The 22797-nt window shown below is 38.1% G+C and overlaps 1 protein-coding gene across 3 annotated transcripts in view; it reads left to right on the top strand.

The window, feature by feature from the left end:
- Ttc6 (tetratricopeptide repeat domain 6) overlaps positions 1-21444 on the top strand; it is a 161294-nt gene extending 139850 nt beyond the window's left edge. For all 3 annotated transcript variants that reach the window (XM_050138768.1, XM_050138769.1, XM_050138770.1), the window contains 11 exons: positions 1610-1744; positions 2583-2732; positions 3750-3890; positions 5119-5232; positions 9095-9214; positions 10569-10642; positions 13690-13900; positions 16195-16347; positions 17159-17329; positions 20630-20855; positions 21226-21444. In XM_050138768.1, coding sequence (XP_049994725.1) covers positions 1610-1744; positions 2583-2732; positions 3750-3890; positions 5119-5232; positions 9095-9214; positions 10569-10642; positions 13690-13900; positions 16195-16347; positions 17159-17329; positions 20630-20855; positions 21226-21362 — 1632 coding nt within the window. In that variant the 3' untranslated portion in view covers positions 21363-21444. The remainder of the gene's footprint in view (positions 1-1609; positions 1745-2582; positions 2733-3749; positions 3891-5118; positions 5233-9094; positions 9215-10568; positions 10643-13689; positions 13901-16194; positions 16348-17158; positions 17330-20629; positions 20856-21225) is intronic.
- The last annotated feature ends 1353 nt before the right edge of the window (positions 21445-22797 follow it).

Here is a 22797-nt window from a genome sequence, read left to right as displayed (position 1 = left end):
AATAGAGAGAAAGATAGACAGATAGACAGAGATAAGAGACATAGAGATAGAAATTGAGCTAGATAGAGATAGAGAGACAGAGATGGAGATACAAGGAAGATTCTGTATGTTGCCCTGTGGTTTGGCCTTAGGGAACTGTGCGAGTCCTCTAGGGCCAGAGAGTGATCAACAGCCATCAGGAAGTAGGAAGTCAATGCTCTCAGCCCTGGAGGGAAGCAGATAGGTTTCTCTAGGAACAAAAGTGAGCCAGAAAGCTATTTCTCCCAGTCAAGGGTCCAGGGCACTCAACTGATACCATGTTTGCCACTCTGTAGAACCCAAATAGAGTTCCTAAATGAGCCTTGGAATTTTCTAACCTGTGGAACTTTTAGCTCATCCAATCAGAGGCGATGTTCTATTAACTCTATTGTCTCAATATCTCTCAGGTCCTCTTCCTTTCTTTATTTCATGGTCATTATCTTGGTTTGGAACAAGTGTTAAAATCTTCCAAGCTTTTAGCCACAACACACACAGAGTACTGGTTTCAGGACATCAATATGATGTCTCCATAAACCTGCACTCCAAGATTTCCCCGAGAAGACGTGGTAAAGTAGCCAAGAAGGGTCAGATGGGCAAAGCAAGAGAAAGCGAAGATGTGCTTGTTTTCACTGAAGTGAGATGGAAGACTGGAATGTGCTCAAGTCCTTATGAACTCAGGGACACAGTGGCAGGCTAGATGTCTAAAGCGGACAGGAATGGGGAAGAAGGAGATGGGGCCACGGGTCAGTCTCAGAAAAGAAGATAGAAAGTGTTCAATGACAGGAGAGAAAAGGGGTGAACTATTGAAATGTTTGAAATATTGGTATATGGAATAATATAAAGGAAGGATACAGAATATAATTCGGTTTTCCAATGGGAAGGACCTGTGCTGAGGATGGAAGATTGGATGTTGAGGTGGCTTGTGCACGTGGAGGAAATGCTGAAGAGGAGCCAAGTAAAATCCCACGACTGCTTTAACAGTTTACTACACTTCAGAAAGTAGAATAATAATAGCAAATGTGTTTAAACTTGATATTCATGTTTAGATTTATATGATGATTTGTTAAGTAATAAATGACATCTGGAAAATTAAACTTCTTTTTCATTAATGGGTTTCAACTATTTTTATTAGATGTATATGGGTAACTTTTGATGAAACTTGTTATTCTACAACTAGTTGAAATCCCATTAACAGTAAAACTGACAAATTATATCAGGTATCATCAATATTTCTATTGCTTTCTAAGTTCCCGGCATGTCACTCAGGCTAATTATTAGTAAATGCTCTACACGTTTAAGTCTGATGTTAGAATGTAGAAGTTCTAGGTATAAAAACTGACGTATGAAAGCCTGCTTCAGACCTGGCTTGTAGGGTGTCTCCTGGTGGGGGGGAGAACTTGCTGTGTTCATCTTCTGGAACGGGGTTTTTCAGTTGACATTTGCGACTGCATCAGATCTGTGTGCCTTTGTATGACATGAGAGCCGAGCTGCAGTGGGCTCCGAGTTCTCTTTACTTTTAAGGTTGTGATGTTTAACAAATAACTAATAAAAACATGCCCTTCATCTCTTATCTCTGTTCTTACTCTTATAGGAAGCTGTGAGAATATTTAAGAAGGCTTTGGAAATGTTTTCAAGTTCTGACAAAGGACCGAATGCCACTGCTGTTTTAGCAGAATGTCTGTATAACCTGGGTCTTTGTCACATGGAGGAAGGCAACCTACAAATGGTATCTGTGTGCTTAGAAGCAGAGATTATTTGTGACTTTCACACTGGTTGCTTGCATCAGTTTTGTTTCTGAAAGGCTACCCACAATAATGCAAGATATCAATTGACCAAACGGCTTCTAAAGCTTGGCTCACAAGAGGCAATCTGCACCCATTAATTCCTGTGAATTGTTTTAAATTAGAAATCAGCACATTTTATTGGATGCTAATTTGCCAATAATATTTTAAAGCTAATACATATTTTCTCACCAAAATAATAATTCTAACTGTAGGAAATTATTGTAGCAAAATAATATCCTCACACTAATTTATTAAACTGTAAGAAGTTGAATTGAGTATTTTAATGTGCTGCAGACTAAATGGATAATGATTAGAGCATTCTTTGAGTTTCCTTATTGATAACTGAAGAATCTAAATCAGATTGAAATGGGCTAATATGACTCAATACACTGGAAATTGTGGCACCCTTTTATCCTGAAACTGAACAACTCTCCTTCTGCTGCAGTTCTTTGACCATAAAGGAGAATATTAATTGCTGCTGTCTGTGGTTTTTTTGAATTGATGAAATCCAAAGAATAGTGGTTGACATTAAACATGGATTATGTAGATATTTATCATGATCCACTGGAAATAATAGAATCTTTAATTTGAAATTTGACTTATTTCTAAGTATTATACTTGGTTGTTCCAGAAGATTCTTTGGGAGAATGCATTTTAAATATCCCCTCCCCCCAAAAACCCTCAAGTGAAGCTTTTCAATAAGAGTTCCATACTTTTTTAATCTTCTGAATCCACGCGGTTCTGTGACTAAGTGGTGTGTGCTTCAATATAATCTTCCAGGCTTTGGACTCTTTTACAAAAGCTGTGAAAGCAAATCCTGACTTTGCAGAAGCCTTTTATCATCGGGGACTTTGTAAAGTAAAACTCAACAAGGATAACTCAATCCTGGACTTTAATCGAGCAATTACCCTCAATCCCAGACATTACCAGGTATTCAAATAAATGATGTCAGTGATTTGGAGAATATGTTAGTATTGGTGAAACTATTAAATAATTTATGCGTGATTGATAAAAAAGCAGTTCTCTCTCTCTCTTTCTCTCTCTCTCTCTTTGTGTGTCTTTTTTTTCTTTCCCTTCTCCCTCCCTCCCTCCTTTCCTCCCTCCCTTCCTCACCTCTTCCTCCTTTTCCACCCCTCCACCCTTTTTGAGACAGCATCTTATGGAGCACAGAATGGCCTTAAACTCGCCACGTAGTATAGAATAACCTTGAATTCTTGATACTTCTACCTCTGCCTCTCAAGTTTGGAGATTACAGATGTGCATTGTTATCATATCCGACAACAGTTAACTATATTTTAACAACCCACCTTTTTGTATTCCTTTCTGCAACAGAAGTATTACTTTTAACATAGATATTACATTTGTAAAAATATTTTGAGAATTGTTACATATGTAAATATTTCAAATACATTAATTTATTTGCTAATAATTTTAACTTATATGCTGTAATTTTATTACTTTCTTGCTTTCATATCAATGAATTTTAAGGGACAACAAAAAATTTAGTAGATGAAATTTGACTTAGTTCTTGATTCTAAATTAAATTTGAGTTGATAATTAATAGCAACTGTCCTAGACAAATAATGTTGGTGTAGTTATGTAGGGCAATGTCTTTTTTTCACAGGAGACTCCTACTAAAGGAAATGGGGTGAAGAATTATGGTGTATACCATTTGTTTTTCAATAGTTTAGGGGGAAATGGGGAAAGCAAGCATAGTCAGCTACACACTAGTGATTACTGGATCCAAATAGTAGCCATAAGTATGATCCCTGTAAAATGATTTCAGTTATTCTGTATGTTTAAATTTTTAATGAAAAGAAATGGGAAAACTATATCTTAATATTGTGTTTAGTACAAAGCATATATTTGCTTGAAGTTCCATATATTCTGGTAGAACGGAAGGTTTTATTCAAACATCTATCTCTGCTTCTGTTCTTCTCTGACAAGGCATATTTAAGCCGAGTAGCCTATTATGGTATGAAGGGCAGATACTCCAAAGCAATCCTGAATTGTAATGAAGCCATCAGACTTTATCCTGAGAGTGTGCGTGCCTACATCTGCAGGGGAGTTCTGAAGTACTACAACAGAGTAAGCCATTCCTGCCAGGTTTACTGAGTTCAGAGTTGAGGCTTCTCCGCTTGTTAACTGGGCACTCACTCCCCGCATTTCTCAGCTATATGGCATGAGATTGTGTTATCTAGATAATTGTGGTGTTCCCACAATTATACTTAATCTTTGAATATATGATACATAATATTCCACCATAGTTTATACTTAATTACTTGATGGTTAGATATTTGGAATGTTTTTATATTTCACTATTCATTTTAAATAATGCATTTATATGTGATGAGAATAAAGTCATTGTTTGAGTGTCCTACATAGAAATCCCTGGGTAAAATGTCATGATATCTGATGCTACATGAAATCATTATTCCTCCCTGATTACATTTTTGACTTTTCTTCATTACTATATCATATGGAATACTTTGCTTTAGTGTTTTAAAGCAAAGGTGAGAACTTGCATAATGTATCAATTCCCTGAAAATTACTCTGTTCAGAAATGATGACATAAGGTATCAGAGGAGAATGGAAGGGGGTGAGAGGGTGAATGTGGGTAGACAATGTTGTGACTGTGTGATATGACAGTATGGCTGGCGGAAGTAAGTCAGACCTTCGGTGCTCACCAGGGGACTGCGACTTGCTGTGCTCACCAGGGGACTGCGACTTGCTGTGCTCACCAGGGGACTGTGACTTGCTGTGCTCACCAGGGGACTGTGACTTGCTGTCCTTTTTTACAGTCAGCACCACTTTCTCCAAGCCATTTAGCAACACCGGTGTAATACTTGCTTAAATTATTTTTTTGAGATTTCATTTTATATTTATGAGTGTTTGCCTGCATATGTGTTTGTGCACTATATGTGTGCAGGGTCCATGGAGACCAGAAGAGAGTGTTGGATCTCCTGGAACTGGGGTTACAGACAGTTGTGAATTTTGGGTGCTGGGAATTGAACCTGCATCCTTTGGAATAGCAGCCCAGTGCTCTTAACTGTTTAGCCATCCCTCTAGCTCATAATTGCTTAAATTTAAGTTACTGACATCCTTAATTTTATTTGTAAGTGAAAAAAAAAAACTGTAAGAATCCCTACCAAGATCTTCCTAGTGAACAATGTGAAAGACTACCTTCACTGTGTTAATTTTAAAGATGATATATAGAATCTTATAGGAATGGTTCAAATACTGATAGGATCATGTGTTCGTTTTGAGATTGAACTTGTCTATTATGATTTATCCTTCTCTTTCTTTCATCTTGTAGAGTTACAAACTAGCTATTACAGATTTAACTACAGCTGTCAACATGGACAAGAACAGTTACACAGCATTTTATAATAGAGCACTGTGTTACACCAAGATAAAGGAACATGAGATGGTAAGTAACCATTTTAGTAAACGAGAGATTTAAAGAATTTGAGAAGCAATGTGCATACAATGGCTTTTTGACTTAAACAAGCAATCAATAAAGAATATTTCATAAGCAACATATTAAAGCATTTGTAAACGTACTTAAAACACCCGTATTTTCTTCTTATCTCTGCTTTAATGTTGGAAAATAATTCCTATGGAAATACACACATAAAACGTGAGAAAGCACAGAGAATCATTTCAAAATAATATTGGTTTCTCTCCCAGTGCTAAATTATCTCATGTAGTTTCAGAAATGTCAATTTGTTTTTATAATGCCTATACAAATATTTAAATGGCTATATAAATTAAGATAATTACATAAGTATAATTTGAGTAAATGTTTTACTGATATACTGCTTTACAAAATTTTATAGAAGTGATCACTAGCAATGGTGTTTTACAACTTGGAGCCAAGCTAGAGCAATTCATGGAGGTGTTTGTTACAGAATTCCGAGCCTGTACATGCAGGGAAGAGTGTAGAGACATGTGTTCCACCTGCAGAGACTGTTGACAGGGACTTGCCCGCGTGTTGTAAAGGTTGCTGCAGCAACCATATTTCTCTGTCAAACTCTTTTATATTTTCTCATCTTGCTCCGAGTGCCTCATCCTTGGTCAGTGTGGTTGATTTCAGTGAGAATCAGCTCAGCGGGATCACCCACCTGCAGGTCCTTTGTATTCTGCTCCTCGCTCTTGCTTCTTCTCTGTGTCTCCTGATCTCTCCCTCCTTCCTCGTTTCTGACCCTTCCATAGCAGCAGCGTGTTCTTTTAGAAGACTCAACATTCCCACCGTTCCCGGTGGACACACTCCTCAGTCTGTAAGACTCAGCCAAGCCGCCTACTGCTGCTAGAGATTTGGAAGTCACAAGGAAGACAAAGGTTGAGAAACCTCTGTCCAGCAGGAGAACGCAACATTCCTGACAGCTAGCCCAGCAAGTTTGTAGACAAATGAATTATTTTCAACGAAGCAATTGCTAAAGGAGGTAGCTAAAGGATCATTTAGCAGGGACCTACAAAGCAGGTGTCTTTGAGGTCTTTTCCTTACATCCCCATCAGCCTGAAGGGAAGCTCACACCAAATACAAGGAACTGGGCAAGGAAGGAACTCCCACGTGTTATCTCAGTCCTGTGGAAAAGCCAATTCTTGGTTAATGAAGAACGTGCAAGCCAATCTGAATAAATGAGACCAAAATAGAGTTGCAAAAGAGTGGTGATTGTCCAGGCCCCAGGCCCCCAGAGCATTTCATCTGCTCACTTTACAGACAGGGAAAATGAAGAAGGGAGAGGCCCCAGAACTTATCCAAGTCCCACAGGGAGTCAGAAACTCACCCTGGCATTCAGGCATTTGTTTCTGGGTTCACAGTTCCTCGGGAGCTTTTTAGGGCCATCTGACTCTGGGCTGGATGGTGTGTCATTGCCAAGTGTCAACACCTCCCCTGGGCCCACCTTCCCCTGCTCTGCAGCATTCCTTCCCTCCCTGGGCTGGCATGCGCAAGCATTCTTTATAGATATAGAGTTTCCTAAAATCTAAGCATGGTGAATTTTTTTTTGTTTGAAATTTTTATAACTCAGAAGTAGTCACTGTTTGACATTTCCAAGCACAAATGCTTAAACAATAGCAGGAGCAAAATATGTATGGTTGAAATACAAAGCTGAAGAAGTATAATGAAATTTAACCAACTAAAATCTCTACAGACAGTTTTCTCTTTCTTTTTTTTTTTAAATTTGCTGTCTTTTACCCGCTCCGAGAACTTACAAGAGTATTTTCCGGTTCTTGTGTCCCTAAACAAGGATTTGGGATGCTGCACACATAGATCGGAGAAGGAAAAGAATGGGTTTATTAAGGGGATTCAAGACACTACTAAGCCTGGCAGTGGGTCAAGGCTAGAGAAAGGCCAAAGTTTCCATAGGGCCTAACACAGTGGATTGGAGGAGCAGTACTGTGCACACATTTTTTTTTCTTTTAAAATGCTCTGCTATGTTGGCCTTGGGAACTGTGATAAGGGGTTTCTAGACTGGTTTCATTCTTTATTTTTGTTATCATTTTTGAAATTGTATGAGTTTTGCCTTCATGTATATCTATGCACCATGTGCATGCAGTACCCACAGAGACCAGGAGAGCTGGATCTCTTGAGACTGGAGTTACGGTGGTGAACTGTCAGGTGGAGATGGAAATCAAACCACGGTTCTCCGGAAGAGCGGCCAGCGCTTTTAATCACCAAGACATCTTTCTGGCAACCAGACAAGCTAGTTGATTCAGAAGGTCTAAAGTAGATTCCAGTGGTATCTTCTATATGCACATTTTGACCTCATGCTCTTGAAGTATTTACAAGTGAACTCTAAAATATACTAAAATGTTAATATTTCAGTTTTGTAACTTAGAAAACCGACTTCCAGTTAAGTAACTTTTCTTAAACTCAGAATCTAGTAATAGCAACCAGTGATACAAATTCAGAGCAGGCTGTGGCTCTCACTCTCTTAACCAAGACTTTCAGGTTAGACAATCTGGGAAATGCCTGTAATTTCAGAATGTAGAGATTCAAGGCAGAAGGATCATGAGTTCAAGGCCGGTGTGGTCTCCAAAGGAAGTTCTGATCAGGTAGAGTTACATGACATGACACTACCTATCTCACGGATCAATAAAACAATTGGAAAACCAAAACAGAAAGCACCTTTGGTGTCCCCACCTCCACCACCCTCCCTGAGATTCCATGAACTCTTAGAATCTTTTCTCATGTTCAGCTGCTGGATGGATCTCAAGCGCATCTAGAGACTCTGCACTCAGTGAGTCCATGAGTCAGACAAGGCGTAATGAACAGTAGGCAGTTCCTCAAGCATCGCTAAATATTTTAATAAGCCTGTCAATATTTATATTTACAATATCACAGAATACATACAGGATCTCTGTACAGTCTCTTTAGACATATGTGCCAGGAAATAGAGAAGGACAAATGAGCAGAAAGTTAAATTTTGTTTATTTCCCTTTTTAGTTAGCTGATACTTTAGTCATACAAGAATTGACCCTTGTTTGATGAGGCATGTGTCTCTTCTGAACAAAATATTCACTAAAAATAACTTAGAAGAACTCACTCCTTGGTACTTAGTGCAGAGGAGACATCAGTGAAGCTTTGCCACTTCAGTCAGTGGAGAAATATAAGGAAAAGCGATTTCTTCCTGGCAGATTCACTCTTTGAGCTCAGATAGCTCTCTTTAAAAACAACTAGAAGGCTCTCAACAAACTTCAAACTTCCCTATTTCCCTCTTCAGTCTTATTGTGATCCCTTTTCCTTGTGGTTTCTTCATTTGACAAATTTGTGACTTATTCACTTTCTAAATGCCTGTTATGCGAAGGCAGGATACTTGTCACTAGGTTTACAGCAGTGAAAAGATTAAATTCTTGCCTCCTGCAGTTTAGACTCTAGTGGGGAAGGAGATAACATTATAAAAAGTATTTAAATTTCAAACAGTACTCTTCACTTTGTCTCATATGAATGTGATATTTGGGGAAAGTATCTAGTGTGTGTATGTCGGGGGGTGGCAAGGGAGGCAGTGGTGAGTCCCTTCCTTCCAAACTGTGCAATGCACAGGAACATACATGGGTGGCAAAGAGATGGCATGTGAACTACAAGCACGGTGAGTACTTATTTAAAAACAGCACTAGTCATAATAATATGGCTAAAAGGACTCTTCACATCGAGCATAGACTCATGGCCATTCCAGAATCGATTCTGAGATCCCACTCTGGGTAGAAGCATATTTGTCTCAGGGCAATGGAGTAAGCAAGGCTCTAAAGAATGGCACCATGGCTCTAAGTGATTGTTTTACTTGTAGGCTTTGAGAGATTATGGAATTGTGCTGCTTCTTGACTCGGGAAAAGGGATAGCATTAAATACCTATATTAACCGTGGACTCATCTACACCCAACTAAAGCAGTACGGCTTTGCACTAGAGGTGAGCCTTCTTGTGGATATGGGGAAATGACCTACTTGATTTCACACATCCTCAAAAAACTGGTATTTAGTGCTACAGCATAGCAGTATTAATGAACGAGTATTAGTAAAAATTTACTGAAATATGTGGAATGACTAATAGAGCTTTTAATAAAACCTAAGCACTTTCCCCTTTATTTTAAATACAGCTGAATGGTTAATATGTTAATATTTTTAAATTAAGGATATCATCTCCCAAAAGAAGTACACGGAAAATTCAATTGTTTGATGAAATTGTTTGTACATTTTTAAATCTGTTCTCCAATGCTTTCTGACTCACAGTTTTTCTTCTGTTGAAATTTGTCAAAATAAATCTGTTTCAAACAGGGTGGGACATAGTTGTGTAGAATGGGCTACTAGCCTTTCAAGTCTTTAAGAACAGGTCTGGAACTTATGGAAGCATATTGGAAAGAAACGGGTAATTTTTATTGCATTATAGAATAAACATAATTTGTAATTCTCATTTTTAGCATTTATTATGACTTGTCAGTAATTAAAATTTAGAAACAAGGCAAAGGTGAAATATGCACTGACAGTTAAGTGAAGGCCATTTCATGTATTTGTTGCATCTATACAACCTTATATGATGAAATATTTCCTTGCTACATTCCAGCTTTTACAGTGGTGCAAATTTGGTTCTTATTTTCTTTCATGCTGAAATATTTCTGTAGGAGGTGATTGGAAGCCATAGACAATATTTTTCATGTCCTGGTCCATTTTGGCAGGCTCTCTTGCTCTGTGATACAGCCTGTTCCCCACGGCCATTCAAATTCATTCCTGCCTACTTTCCAAATTCTGCATCCTAGGGTTAGAGTTTCTGTTTCTCCACTTCAGGAGGGTTTCTGGATCCTTAAACAGGAGTCATACACCTCCTTCCATAAGTGTGGGTTCCTGAAGTGGATTCAGACTTGACCAGTCTATGTACAGCGCTCCCTTCTTCCCATTTACAAGCCTGGCACCCAGTTGTCCAGTGCGTCATGTCATTCCAAAGGTTCTTTCCAGGGGAATTTCCTTTTCTGTCTGAGAAGGGATGTTTCTGGTGGCATAGACAATAAGAGGAAGTAAATGAGGTACTTTATTACATACCCCAGGGCAGCACCACAGGAAAAGTCCCTGTTCTTAAGGCAGACTGGGAATGCTAATAATGATCGGCATTCCTTGCTCCATCCTTTCTCATTCAACGAGATTCTAAGAAGAAAACAAAGTTTTAGCAAGATGTCTATTTTAATGCTTTAGGTGATGCATACTTATGTGTAGTTAGTGAGTTTTAAGAAAAATCCATGACAAATTAACAAAATTTTATGAAACTGTTTCAGGATTTTAAACAAGCTGCGCTAATAAGCGAGACTAGCGTGAGCCTTTTTCAAGCAACCGCCATGTGCCACCACAGGTATGGAGTGCCTTCGTTGTCAAAGGGGAAGCAAACAGCGGGAACCAGCAGATGTATCCAGTTAGAGCCCCATACAGAAGTGAATGGGGGTGGGCAGATCAAGCATTCTTCCATAGATACAAGGACCCTATCAGTAGCAACCTTGTACCTTCTAAAAGACTGACTTGAACCAAATGAGCAATTAAATATTTATATCACGTACTGAAGATGTCTGCTTGGTTCAAGCCTATACACAAAAATGTTGATTAAATGTATGCATAGCTGGAAATATCTAGATATAAAATAATTTGTTCAGAAAGTCCATTTCCTAGAAAAGAGGGTGACTTTAAAATATTCTTCTTAAAAAAAATATTCTTAAGAAAAAAATTTGCACCAATAAGAGATATTTATATATCTAAAACTACTAAAAAAATCCAAGAAAATGTCTAGAAAATGCATTAAAACCTACAAATATATAATACTTAAGAGTTAACTCTTTCTGAGATTTCTATAGAATCACATTATAAACAAGGACAGTTAAAATAACAACAGTGACCCACAACCTTCAGAACAACTGCACAGATTTTAATATGGACACAATGTTATTGTTTAGTAATAGTTTATACCATTACTTTTGGTAAGAGAAAGAATAGCAGTTAGTTGAAGAGTAAATTGTGATAATTTGAGAAGTCTTGTCTCAAAAAAAAAAAACAATGACAAAAATATCACAATGATTCGTAAATTATGTCTGTACAAATACAGAGTTTAAATGGCTAGAAGAGAGTTTGAATTAGTTGGGAAACTGGCATTCTAATTTTTCTTTTTAGGAAGTAGATATACAGCTACATTTCCCCCATGAGAAGTAAAGCTTTTTATTGTAGGAAAAAAGTAATACTGTAGTTGTAAATTCTGCAGATGCCTTTGGGCTAAAACCTGGTCTCAGACCTTTCATTATCCACAGTCATACCTTTGTCTATTGTGATGCGTCGATCTTTGTGCGATCCATCTCTTTAAGAATGTGCCATTCTTAAGAAGAAATGGAATGGTGACTGATGTGTTTACTTTGGTGGATGTGTGTAGACCAAAATGCCTGAGATCATGGCATCTGTCAACATTTGAAACATCCCCCAACTTCTCTAGGCCTCCTTTCTATTTACCAGCTATTAGAATTGGTCAGTGTCTGCCAGTGTTGAACTCACATCTTTATGAAATATGATCTTGGGGTACAACAGCCAGGATCCCTAAAGCTGATACTGCTCTGTAGTTCCAGCAGCTCTCTGGGGTCTCCACTGTTCTCTAATAAAAGTGGAATTTAAATCAACCGCAAAGCTCCGGCAGCTCAGAGTTTCAATTCCGTGTGTATTGGGTTTTTACACTTTTACTGAACTTTAACAACAGGGAATATTTAGTGATTATGTATTCTTTAGAAAAATTATTTTGGCAACATACTTATACTATGGAAGAATGACTTGCGACTATCGAACTTACTTCTGACATTTTTGGGGTAGGAAAAAGGTTTTTTTTTCTAACTTTGGAAATTTTATAAAAATAATAAACCTTTAAAATCTAGGGCTTTGGTCTTCGATTGTAGGGTGCTGACTTTTGAAGCATCCTTTGTGCGTTTCTAGCTCTCACGCTTGTGGCTTCCAAGAGATAACATTCCTTAGGCTGAATATCCAACTTATTGACCAATTTATTCACGAACAGTGTTATGCTAATGTGAACTTTTAATCTCAATGAGAAAGTCATCTTTGTATTTTAAAAAATAGTATCTTATTTTTTAAGATACCACAACACATTTGTTATACTTTTTTGATATTTTCATAAGCTATTTTTAAGTCTTTAACTCTGCAAACCACATTCTTCAGTGTTTGTGGGTATTAGTGATTTGTTAGAACAACTCAGAAGAACGTTTCTGGTCACATCTGTGATTACTGTAAACTCAGTGAGTCTGTGTCCATGACTCAGAGCAGACACTGTAAACTGGAGCTCCCCCCTAAGAGTGATGGCGTGACTTTGAGATTCACCTTAAAACATTTATTTTCAGAAAACCTTTTAATGTACTTTGTATACATGACAGCCAATATTCAATGAACACCCACCTGAAGCAATGTAGATATTCAGCCAGATCTTCTCGCTGGATAACTGTCATGCTGGGTAGGATGCAGTGGCAGACCTGTCTCCAGAAAAATGAAAGTGTTCTTCCTACAGGGCATCCTGTTCATTTCCTCCTTGTCTATTGGTGTAGGAGGCAGGGGAGACTCTGTCTTCAGTGAAGTGGGGTGTGCCTTAAAAAGAAAAGAAATACTAAATACATATAAACTTATATTTTATGTATGCTATGAGTCAGTCAATTATGGGATAAATTCTGTAGGAGGCATTATTAAACAAGTTTGTTTTTATGTGAGAATCATGAAGTATACTATTATAGTTATGGCATCTCTAGGCGATATAAGTTTCTATGATTATCATTGTATATATGGTCCTCTGTAGATTGAAGCAATCAGATGGATTGAGACTGTAATTTAAATAGCATACGTTGTCAATATCAGTGCATGTTTTCTGTGTTGGTAACTCATCATTGTTAAAACAAAATTTAGAACTGCCTTTAGACTTCTATATTTTTGAAAAAATAGAGTTCTAGAATAACATTCCACATTGTGCTGTGAAAATGGGTTTAATTTTTATATTTATTTATTTTGTGTGATCACACAAACATGTGGATATTAGATAGCTATGTCTTTCTACCATGTGGGTTATTGAGATCAAACTCAGGTCATCAGGTTTGGCAGCAAGTGTCTTTTCCCATTGAGCCATCTTGTGGTCCTTGAAAATGATTTTTATTTCTTGTCTTCTCCTCACCAAAATCTCCAGAGATACTTCTAGACTTCCTTAGATCATATAGACTTATGTATTTCTTATGATTGATGGTAAAAATAAAAGGCTTTCTATAATAGTTTAATACAAATCCTTTTGATAAAGTCATGTGCAGAAAGCATCGACTAGATTACTAGCAGACACCATTTTACCAGAAGGCATCACATTTTCTTCCTTTCTTTTCCCCGCAGAATTAAAGAGTTTGAAGGTGCTGTTGACTTTTTCACGAGGGCTGTTAAAATTAACACACATTTTCTGGATGCTTATATTGGACGGGGGAATTCTTACATGGAGTATGGACAAGATGATGCCCTTAAACAAGCACAGAAGGACTTCCTGAAAGCACTGCATATTGACCCATCATGTTTAAAGGCGAGGATTAGTCTATGCTATAATTTGCAGGTAAAATATAATAGCATCTTCAGCATCGAGAACATTATTTGGACAGGAGAAAGAGATATTTGGCTTTTTGTTGGTGATGTGACCAGATGTTCTTTCTCAGGCTATGGACATTTAGTTTTCCTTTACTGCAGTATGGAGGGTAGGAGCCGGGAGCAAGGACTCAACTGAATACAGAGAATGTACTTAGAGGAACCTGAGCAGAGCTGAGACTTACGCAAAATGCTGCAAGAGATGGGACTGATTGTTATCATGACAAATGCCCAGGAACATGTTAGAGAAAAATGATCGCCTTCCTACAGTTAAACCTAAAATTCTCATTCTAATCACAATACAAGCAATTCACAGTCCATTTAAGGAATGGATTGGATGACTTTAAAAATAGGGCTGACTGGCAGCCAAGGCAATATGCTCACACAATTCACAGCTGAGCACCTATGACATGGATGAGGAGTGGCTCTCGGCCTCCAGAGACAGTCTTCTAGAAGAACATAGTTTCTTTTGGATAGGTGAACTCATTTGGAGAGATAGGCACTGTTCTGTGTATGGGGTAATGATTTGATCGTAATTGTGATAAATGTAACAAAAACAAAATAAAAAACAATCCCTAAAGAGTTTTTAGTACAAAATAAGCCCAACTAAGGGGTAAGAGAAGTTACTGATAAATTAACATTTATGTTGAGGTGTAAAAGATTAGTAGTTGGTAGGGAAGGGATTAGGGCTAGGATTTAGTCTTGAGACGAGGGGAACAACCATTGAGGACACACCGTAAGAAGAGGCAGAAGCTTCACATAAGGGGAATGTGGCAGGTAGAGGGAGATTTGTGATGATAATAGAGAATTAAATAGGAGCTGGAACAAAAGCTTTGAAGTCTAGTTAAAATAGGAATATCACCGATCAGAGTCATGCCATCAAATGTGTATTTTATGAAAATTCCACTGGGTAAATACCCAAAAAGGGCATTGAAAAGCACATTGGTATGGAAGAGTGAATGAGGAAAGGGAAAGGCTTATGGAGGAGTGTTAGGGCCAACCAAGTGCTGCCCAGAGAAAGAGTGACAGCCTGTTCTACAGGTACAGGTAGAGCCTTTACTGTTTGCCCAAAACTGGGGCTGACAGTGAGCACAGCAGACGTCAAAACAACTGATAACTTAAATCCGATCATAGGTGGTTTGCGGCTTAATATTCTGATGGTACAACCTCAGTTTGCCTACTTTTGCTTATTAGATAAACTTGTGATAACTTGCAGATTTCCAGGCACTTGACTCCGAGAGTTTGCTCATTGGAAATTGGGATCTAGTCCTCTATGTAGTTATATTTCTTTATAGCTTTATGTGAGATTCACTGTGCCTAGGTTGGTTAGAATGTGCCAGTCTCTGAGACTCTGGCAGGTTGAGTATTTGAGCCTGTGAGAGAAAGAACAGAAGTTGGACCGTCGTGAATTAATTAACTCCCTGCCTTCCTGTGGGAAGGTGTTTAGTTGCCAGCTGGCCTGCTCTGCAAAACACTCTGACATCTTTCTAGAACCAGTGCCTCTCTCCTGACCTTTTTTTCTCTTTTCTCCAGTTGGCACTAAGGCTGTTAGAAGCAGATGCTTGGTAGACTTACATGCATCTTCTGTAGAGTTTATAAAGTGTTCCTAAAATTCAACAATTTATTTTCACTATTACTATTATTTATGTTTTCACTATTACTATTATTTATGTAACACATACTAATTTTTCTTTGTGCATTATGTGTATATTATAGATATCTGGAAATATCTATCTATCTATCTATCTATCTATCTATCTATCTATCTATCTATCATCTATCTACAAACATACACAGACAGACAGACACACACACACCATGCACACACACTTACTTGAGACAAGGTCTCACTATGCTGACCAGGCTGGTCTCAAACCCACAGATATGTGTTTACTGCCTCCTGAGTGCTGGGTTCAAGGATGTATGCCATCACTTTCGACTGTTGTGGATGCCACTGTAAGTTTTTTGATACCCAACAGAAGTATGGGTGTTACATAGAAGCTATGACTTTAACTTGTCTAAGGTTGTATAGTAGATGACTATAAAATTAAATTTATTTGAACATAATTTGGTCATAAATATTTAAAGGCAAATATTTCATTAAGGATGCTCGTTTTGTAGCCTGCAGTCTTATTTTTATTTAAAATATTTTAGCTTTAGTACCATATAATATATACATCACCAAAAATTATAATGAGTGAGATCAGAAACATTTGCCTTGTTATAGACTGTTTCTCGCTTCATGAAATTGAATAACTATTTTAGGCCCAAGGAAAGTTCCAGAAAGCTTGGAATCACTTTACAATTGCCATAGAAGCTGAACCAAAGAGCTATCTAGCCTATGAAGGACGAGCTGTCATTTGTCTTCAAATGAGTAATAATTTCGCTGCAATGCAGGATATTAACGCTGCCATCAAGGTAAAAATCTAGATTGATGATAGTATTATTAGCATACATTCAAACCATCAATGAATAAGGCTAAGTTACTTGCTCTCTGTTACCTAGTTCAGGTAGAGAAATAATGTTTTGTTTCCCCAGAGTTCTGCCTAGAGTAAAGAGTTACTATGATGTGCTTATTTTGTAGTCTAAATGCATTTAAAATTTAAAATCAAAATTATTAATAAGCACTAATTCATTTTAGCAAATGCAGCTTGTGTGTTTCATAGGACATTAATATTATTTTGCAATATGAAATGAATTCAGAATGGAACAGTGATGTCCCAAGTGTGAAGCAATTGGAGAATAATACAGATGTTCAGCTTCTTCCTATCACGAAGGAACAGCCTTCTCATGCTTTGCATTCTCTTCCAGATTTTAGTTTTGTTTCTATAATTTTGAAATATTTAGGGGTAATATAAGGGGTAAGAAGGGAAAGGACTTAAAGATAATTGTCTCAACATAGGAGGGTGGAGCATGTTAACTGCTCAATTTAATATCTTCTCTCATTTAAGAGATCCAAAGGTAAATGTCCCCCATGTCTACTCCTTGGAAAGAACTTGAGTAAAGCTCTCAGATTCTTTGTTTTATGTAATCATTCAATAAAACATTGACATGAAAGCAATCTCTTCCAAGTCCTTTCTGACGATATCTGCTCTAATTGGGTTGTATGTACCCGTACTGTAGCAGCCCCTGTCCCCATAAGTGGATTTCATCACCTTCATTTCACAGACATGAAATTGGAGATTCATGCTATTCCCAGATGCCAAATCCTCCTACGATTGTGTTGCAGATCAATACTACAGCAGAATTCTTGACAAATCGTGGTGTGATTCACGAGTTTATGGGTCAACAGCAGAACGCAATGACAGACTATCAGGCAGCAATTTCTCTGGACCCCAAGTACTCGCTGGCTTACTTCAATGCTGGGAATATCTACTTTCGTCACCGGCAGTTTTCTCAGGCAATGTGCATTTTCCTTAGCATCTTCTGTTGGCGTTAAAGACTTCTTTAATGTTGTTATGCTTTTCACAATTTATGTTCTTCTTTGCCATTTTGTGTCGAATGAATTTACTTATCACTTACTGATTTATACTATGATAATTTGTTGATGCTCTGTCTATTTTCCGAGTGTTGTTTTGTCAGAACACCATATATTTTTGGTTTTTATTTTTAAAAACTGAGTACGATACAGATAATGTGAAATTTATCATCTTAACCACTTTGCAATTCATGGTAAATGTATGCCATCATGCATTCTATAATCTTGCACTTGCAATTTGAATTTCCCCTCTTGATTGGGAATATCAGTTGGGAAAATAATCAGGTGAAAGTATTTTTATATTTTCTATGATTTATGGATACATAAAATGTATTTTACTCTGTGCTATGTTCCCTTTTGAGTATTTTCATTTTTCTGATTTATAGCAAGGTTTATACTTTTATTCTAGTGGCAATAAAACTACCTTTATGACCCTTAGTTATTATTTCCTTCTCATTAACACAGTAGCTCGAATCTACAATCTTCAGCTTTGTTTTTTTTTTTTTAACTTTTTTCTTTTTTTGGAGACAGTCTTCCTGCGTAGCCCAGATTAGTGTCTACTTTGTGATCATCCTGATTCTCCCTCCCGAGAGAACAGTGCTGGCATGATTATAGGTGTGTGTGACCACGCAGCCTGCAAACTTTAAAAAGGGGGAAGCCCTTTTCCTCATACCCACTCCAGCTTCCTCCTCAATTTCCCTACTGATTGCCACAGAAATATCTTTTTTTTTGTTTTTTTTTATATTATTTTTTTATTTTTAAAACAACCTTATTTTACATACCAATCCCCATTCCCTCCCCTCCCCTCTTTCTGCTCTCCCTACCTTCTCCCTATCCCCATCCCCTATTCACTTCTTAGAGAGGGTGGGGCCTCCCATGGGGAGTCAAAAAAGTCTGTTACATCACTTGAGTCTAGACCAAGGCCCTTCCCCATGTATCTAGGCTGAGCAAGGTATCTTCCATAGGGAATGGGCTTCAAAGAGCCAGTTCATGCACTTGGGATAAATCCTGGCTCAATTGCTAGTGGCCCCACAAACTGCCAAAGCCGCACAACTGTCACCCACATCCACAGGCCTAGTTTGGTCTTATGCAGGTTTCCCAGCTGTCAGTCAGGTGTCAGTGAGTTCCTCCTTGCTCGGTTAAGCTCTTTCTGTGGGTGTCCCCATCATGGTCTTTGTCCCTTTGCTCATAATATTATTTCTCCGTCTCTATGGCTGGACTCCAAGAGTTTTGCTCAGTGCTTAGCTGTGGATCTTTACATCGGCTTTCAACAGTTACTGGGTGAAGTTCTGTGATGACAATTAAGTAGTCATCAATCTGATTACAGGGGAAGGACATTTAAGGTACCCTCTCCAATACTGCTTGGATTTTTAGCTGGGGTCATCATTGTGAATTCCTGGGACTTTCTCTAGTGCCTGGTTTCTTGCTAATCCCATAATGGCTATGTCTTTCAAGCTATCTCTATCCTTGTTCTCCCTCTCTGTCCTTTATCCAACCCAACCTTCATGATCCCTCATGTTTTCCTCTCCACTCTCCTTATCCCCCTCCCCATTTCCTACCACCCTCCCCCACTGCTTCCAATTTACCAAGGAGATCTTGTCTACTTCCCATTCCCAAAGGATCCATGCATGTCCCTTTTAGGGTTCTTTTTGTTTCCTGTCTTCTCTGGAGTTGTGGACCGTAGGATGCTTATCCTTTGTTTTATGTTCAATATCCACTTGTGAGTGAATACAAACCGTGTTTGTCTTCCTGGGTCTGGGTTAGCATTTTTGTTTTGCTCCACCCAAATTTGCCTACAAATTTTAAGATGTCACTGGGTGGTACTGCATTGTATAAACATTTTCTTTATCTGTTCTTCAGTTGAGGGGCATCTAGGTTGTTTCCAGGTTCTCTCTATTATGAATAATGCTACTATGAACATTGTTGAGCAAATGACCTTGTGATATGAGTGTGCATCTTTTGGGTATATGCCCAAGAGTGGTATTGCTAGATCTTGAGGTATTAAGCAATTTTCTGATAAACTGCCATACTGATTTCCAAAGTGGCTGTACAAGTTTGAACTCCCACCAGCCATGGATGAGCGTTCCCCTTACTCCACATCATCTCCAGCATACTCTTTCATGGGTGTTTTTGATCTTAGCCATTCTGACAGGTGTAAGATGGTATCTCAGAGCTGTTTTGATTTCCATTTCCCTGATAGCTAAGGATGTTGAGCAGTTTCTTAAGTGCCTTTTGGCAATTAGAGATTCCTCTGTTGAGAATTCTCTGTTTAGATCTCTACCCCATTTTTAAATTGGATTATTTGATATTTTGAAATGTAGTTTCTTGAGTTCTTTGTATATTTTGGAGTTCAGCCCTCTGTCAGATGTGGGGTTGGTGACTATTTTCTCCCATCCTATAGGTTGCTGTTTTGTCTTATTGACTGTGTCCTTTGCCTTACAGAAGCTTTTCAGTTTCAGGAGGGCCCATTTATTAAGTGTCTATCTCAGTGTCTGTGCTACTGGTGTTATATTTAGGAAGTGGTCTCCTGTGCCAATGCGTTCAAGGCTACTTCTCACTGTCTATTCTATGAGGTTCAGTGTGGAGGTCCTTGATTCATTTGGACTTGAGTTTTGTGCCAGAGAATATGTGTGTGTGTGTGTGTGTGTGTGTGTGTGTGTGTGTGTGTAAGGATAATGAAGGAGGTACCTGATCCCTGATGCTTCTTTTCATTTGGCTTCCAAGCTTCCATGAGGAGAGCAGCCTCATGTCCCCACCATGATGTACTGTGTGGACACAAATTCCTGAAGGGTCAGGAATCAGGGTTTGGGACCTCATAAACAGTCAGCCCTAAATAGATACTTTCTCTGTTTTGACTCTTTTGAATGTTATTTCACACTTACTGACTAGAACATGGCCAGAAAATGACTGCTCTTTGGACTGGAGAGGGAGGGGGAGAGGAAATGGGGGGAGGGAGGGGGAAATGGGAGGAGGTGAAAAAATTTAATAATAATAATAAAAAAAAACAAAACCCACTACCAACAACAACAACAAATGATGGCAACTTTTACTTTTACTTCTCATTTTTTCTTACAATCCCTTCTGTATTTGGGATAAAATGCTCTCTCTGCTTTCTTAGAAAACTGTTGGGCTTAATATTAAATTAAAGTAAGAGGAGTTCAGGTTTCATGATATCTGTTAATTAAAATATATTAAAATGCTCATTATCCTTACCTTTTATAGGCCAGTGACTACTTTTCAAAGGCTTTGGAATTTAATCCAGAAAATGAGTATGCTCTCATGAATCGAGCTGTTACGAACACAATATTAAAGAAATATGAAGAAGCAGAAAAAGATTTTTCATGTGCAGTTGATCTCTGTCCCCACTGGGCTGCATTGTATTTTAACAGAGCCAATTTCCATTTCTGCTTAAAGCAATATGAACTAGCTGAACAAGACCTTAGCATAGGTAGGTGTGTTTTGTAACCATGTTGATGCTGACAAGATGGTAGCAATTAGTGTGCCTGTTTTCAGACTCCAAAAGAAGAACGGCATCAAGGATGCGTGTAGCATCACGTTCTTAATGTGACCAATACAGATTCCTTTGTGTAAGATCTCAACACATTGCTAAGCTAAGTTAGAATTATTAGGAAATCACATGCAAACAATGCTAGTCTTCCAGAGAAAGGCAATCTACTGTGATTTCCTGCGTTCATCTTCTTTAGAAATATCAGATGTTTCTAATTTAACTGCATTGTTACAGTTGAAGAAAAACACTTAAAATGAGCACGAAGGGAGATTTCTGCCAACATATCTAGACTTTTCGTCTTCTTTTGCAGCCCTGTCTTTGAAGCCTGATGAAGCTGCAATGTATAATCTCAGATCACAAGTTCGTGGCAAAATAGGACTGATAGAGGAAGCTATGAGCGACTATAACAGAGCCCTCGATCTGGAAGAATGTTTCCCAGCTATGTGATTACACAGCCTCTTGTGGTTTCTGTACTAGGTTAAGTATATTTTCTTCCTGAAACTGAAATATATTTGTTGTTTAGAAATGCCACTATTGTTATTGTATTTATTATACTCATTAAGTGATTATTCTTTTTAACCACTTAATGTATATTAAGAAACTTTATATTAGCCGGGGTGGTGGTGCCACATGCCTTTAATCCCAGCACTTGGGAGGCAGAGGCAGGCGGATCTCAGTGAGTTTGAGGCCAGTCTGGTCTATAAAGCAAGTTCCAGGACAGGCTCCAAAGCTATGGAGAAACCCTGTCAAAAAAAAAAAANGCAAGTTCCAGGACAGGCTCCAAAGCTATGGAGAAACCCTGTCAAAAAAAAAAAAAAAAAAAAAAAAAAGAAAGAAAGAAAGAAAGAAAGGAAAACCTGTTTATGTTACACAGTAACTGCAAAATTTTTACATGTTTTCAGACATGAGTTGTCTATCATGTAGCCTTGTTCACATCAGTGAAGCAAAAAGAAATGGCTCTCTGGTTCACCTAGTACCTCGATAGATGATGTTTTTCACAAGATCTTAAAAACGACTATTAATGCCTAAATTATTTTCTGAAATAGTAGAATGATAGAAAAAGTCCCCATATTTTCAGTGCCTATTAAACATATTCAACAGTTCCCAGCTTGAAAAGAGTAGTTATTAGGTGATGGGTATAAAAGACTGATGTCTCGTACATCTCCTCTCTCCCCTTTAAATGCTGTAAACCTTGACTAGAGTCTTCCTGGTCCCGTGCTCTTCCAGCACATAAACATGTTTTTTTTTTTCTATGTGCTGCTTGCTTCCAAGAATAACAGCTACAAGAATCTTGAGCATTCCATTCCTTGAGATAATCCATTCTTTCTCTCATTCATATTTCATAAACATACAAATAAATATGTATAAAAATCTGTGTATAGTTATAATTAATGCTTCATAGCACTCAGTGAACAAAATTGCAACTTTTGATTATCTTTTTTTTTCAGAAAAGGTCACACACAGTTTTTGTGGTCCAATAAACCTCTTTGCCAATGCAATAATCCAAATCAAACCAAATTAGAGAAAGCCCAGGTTTAATGGATACTCATGCGCACTCTGGTGGCCTTCCAGTCCCTCAGAGAGGAAATGGAAAAGGAAGATAGGAAAACCACTTGGCTTTATTGGGATGGCCAACCAAACTCTTTGGGTATAGAGGTGCCGGGGGCTGGGGTGATGCTTCCAAACATCATGTGGTCTAGATTGGCTTTGAATGCAGAGTGATCCTGCTCCAGTCTCCCAAGTGCTAGGGCTTCCAGTATGGGCCACTATGCCTGCTTACAGTTTCTTTATGGGATGTTTCTGAGGGACCTTAGGATGAAGCAGAGAGTCCTAGGTTTACTTCACTTCCAGTGACCAAGGCTTCCTGATTCTGAATTTACTC

This window comes from Alexandromys fortis, unplaced genomic scaffold (assembly GCF_014885135.2).
Source record: "Alexandromys fortis isolate MF-2015 unplaced genomic scaffold, M_Fortis_MF-2015_v1.1 scaffold_35, whole genome shotgun sequence".
Lineage (NCBI taxonomy): Eukaryota > Metazoa > Chordata > Mammalia > Rodentia > Cricetidae > Alexandromys > Alexandromys fortis.
The sequence above is the reverse complement of the archived record's forward strand: the minus strand, read 5'-3'. Positions and strand labels throughout refer to the sequence as shown.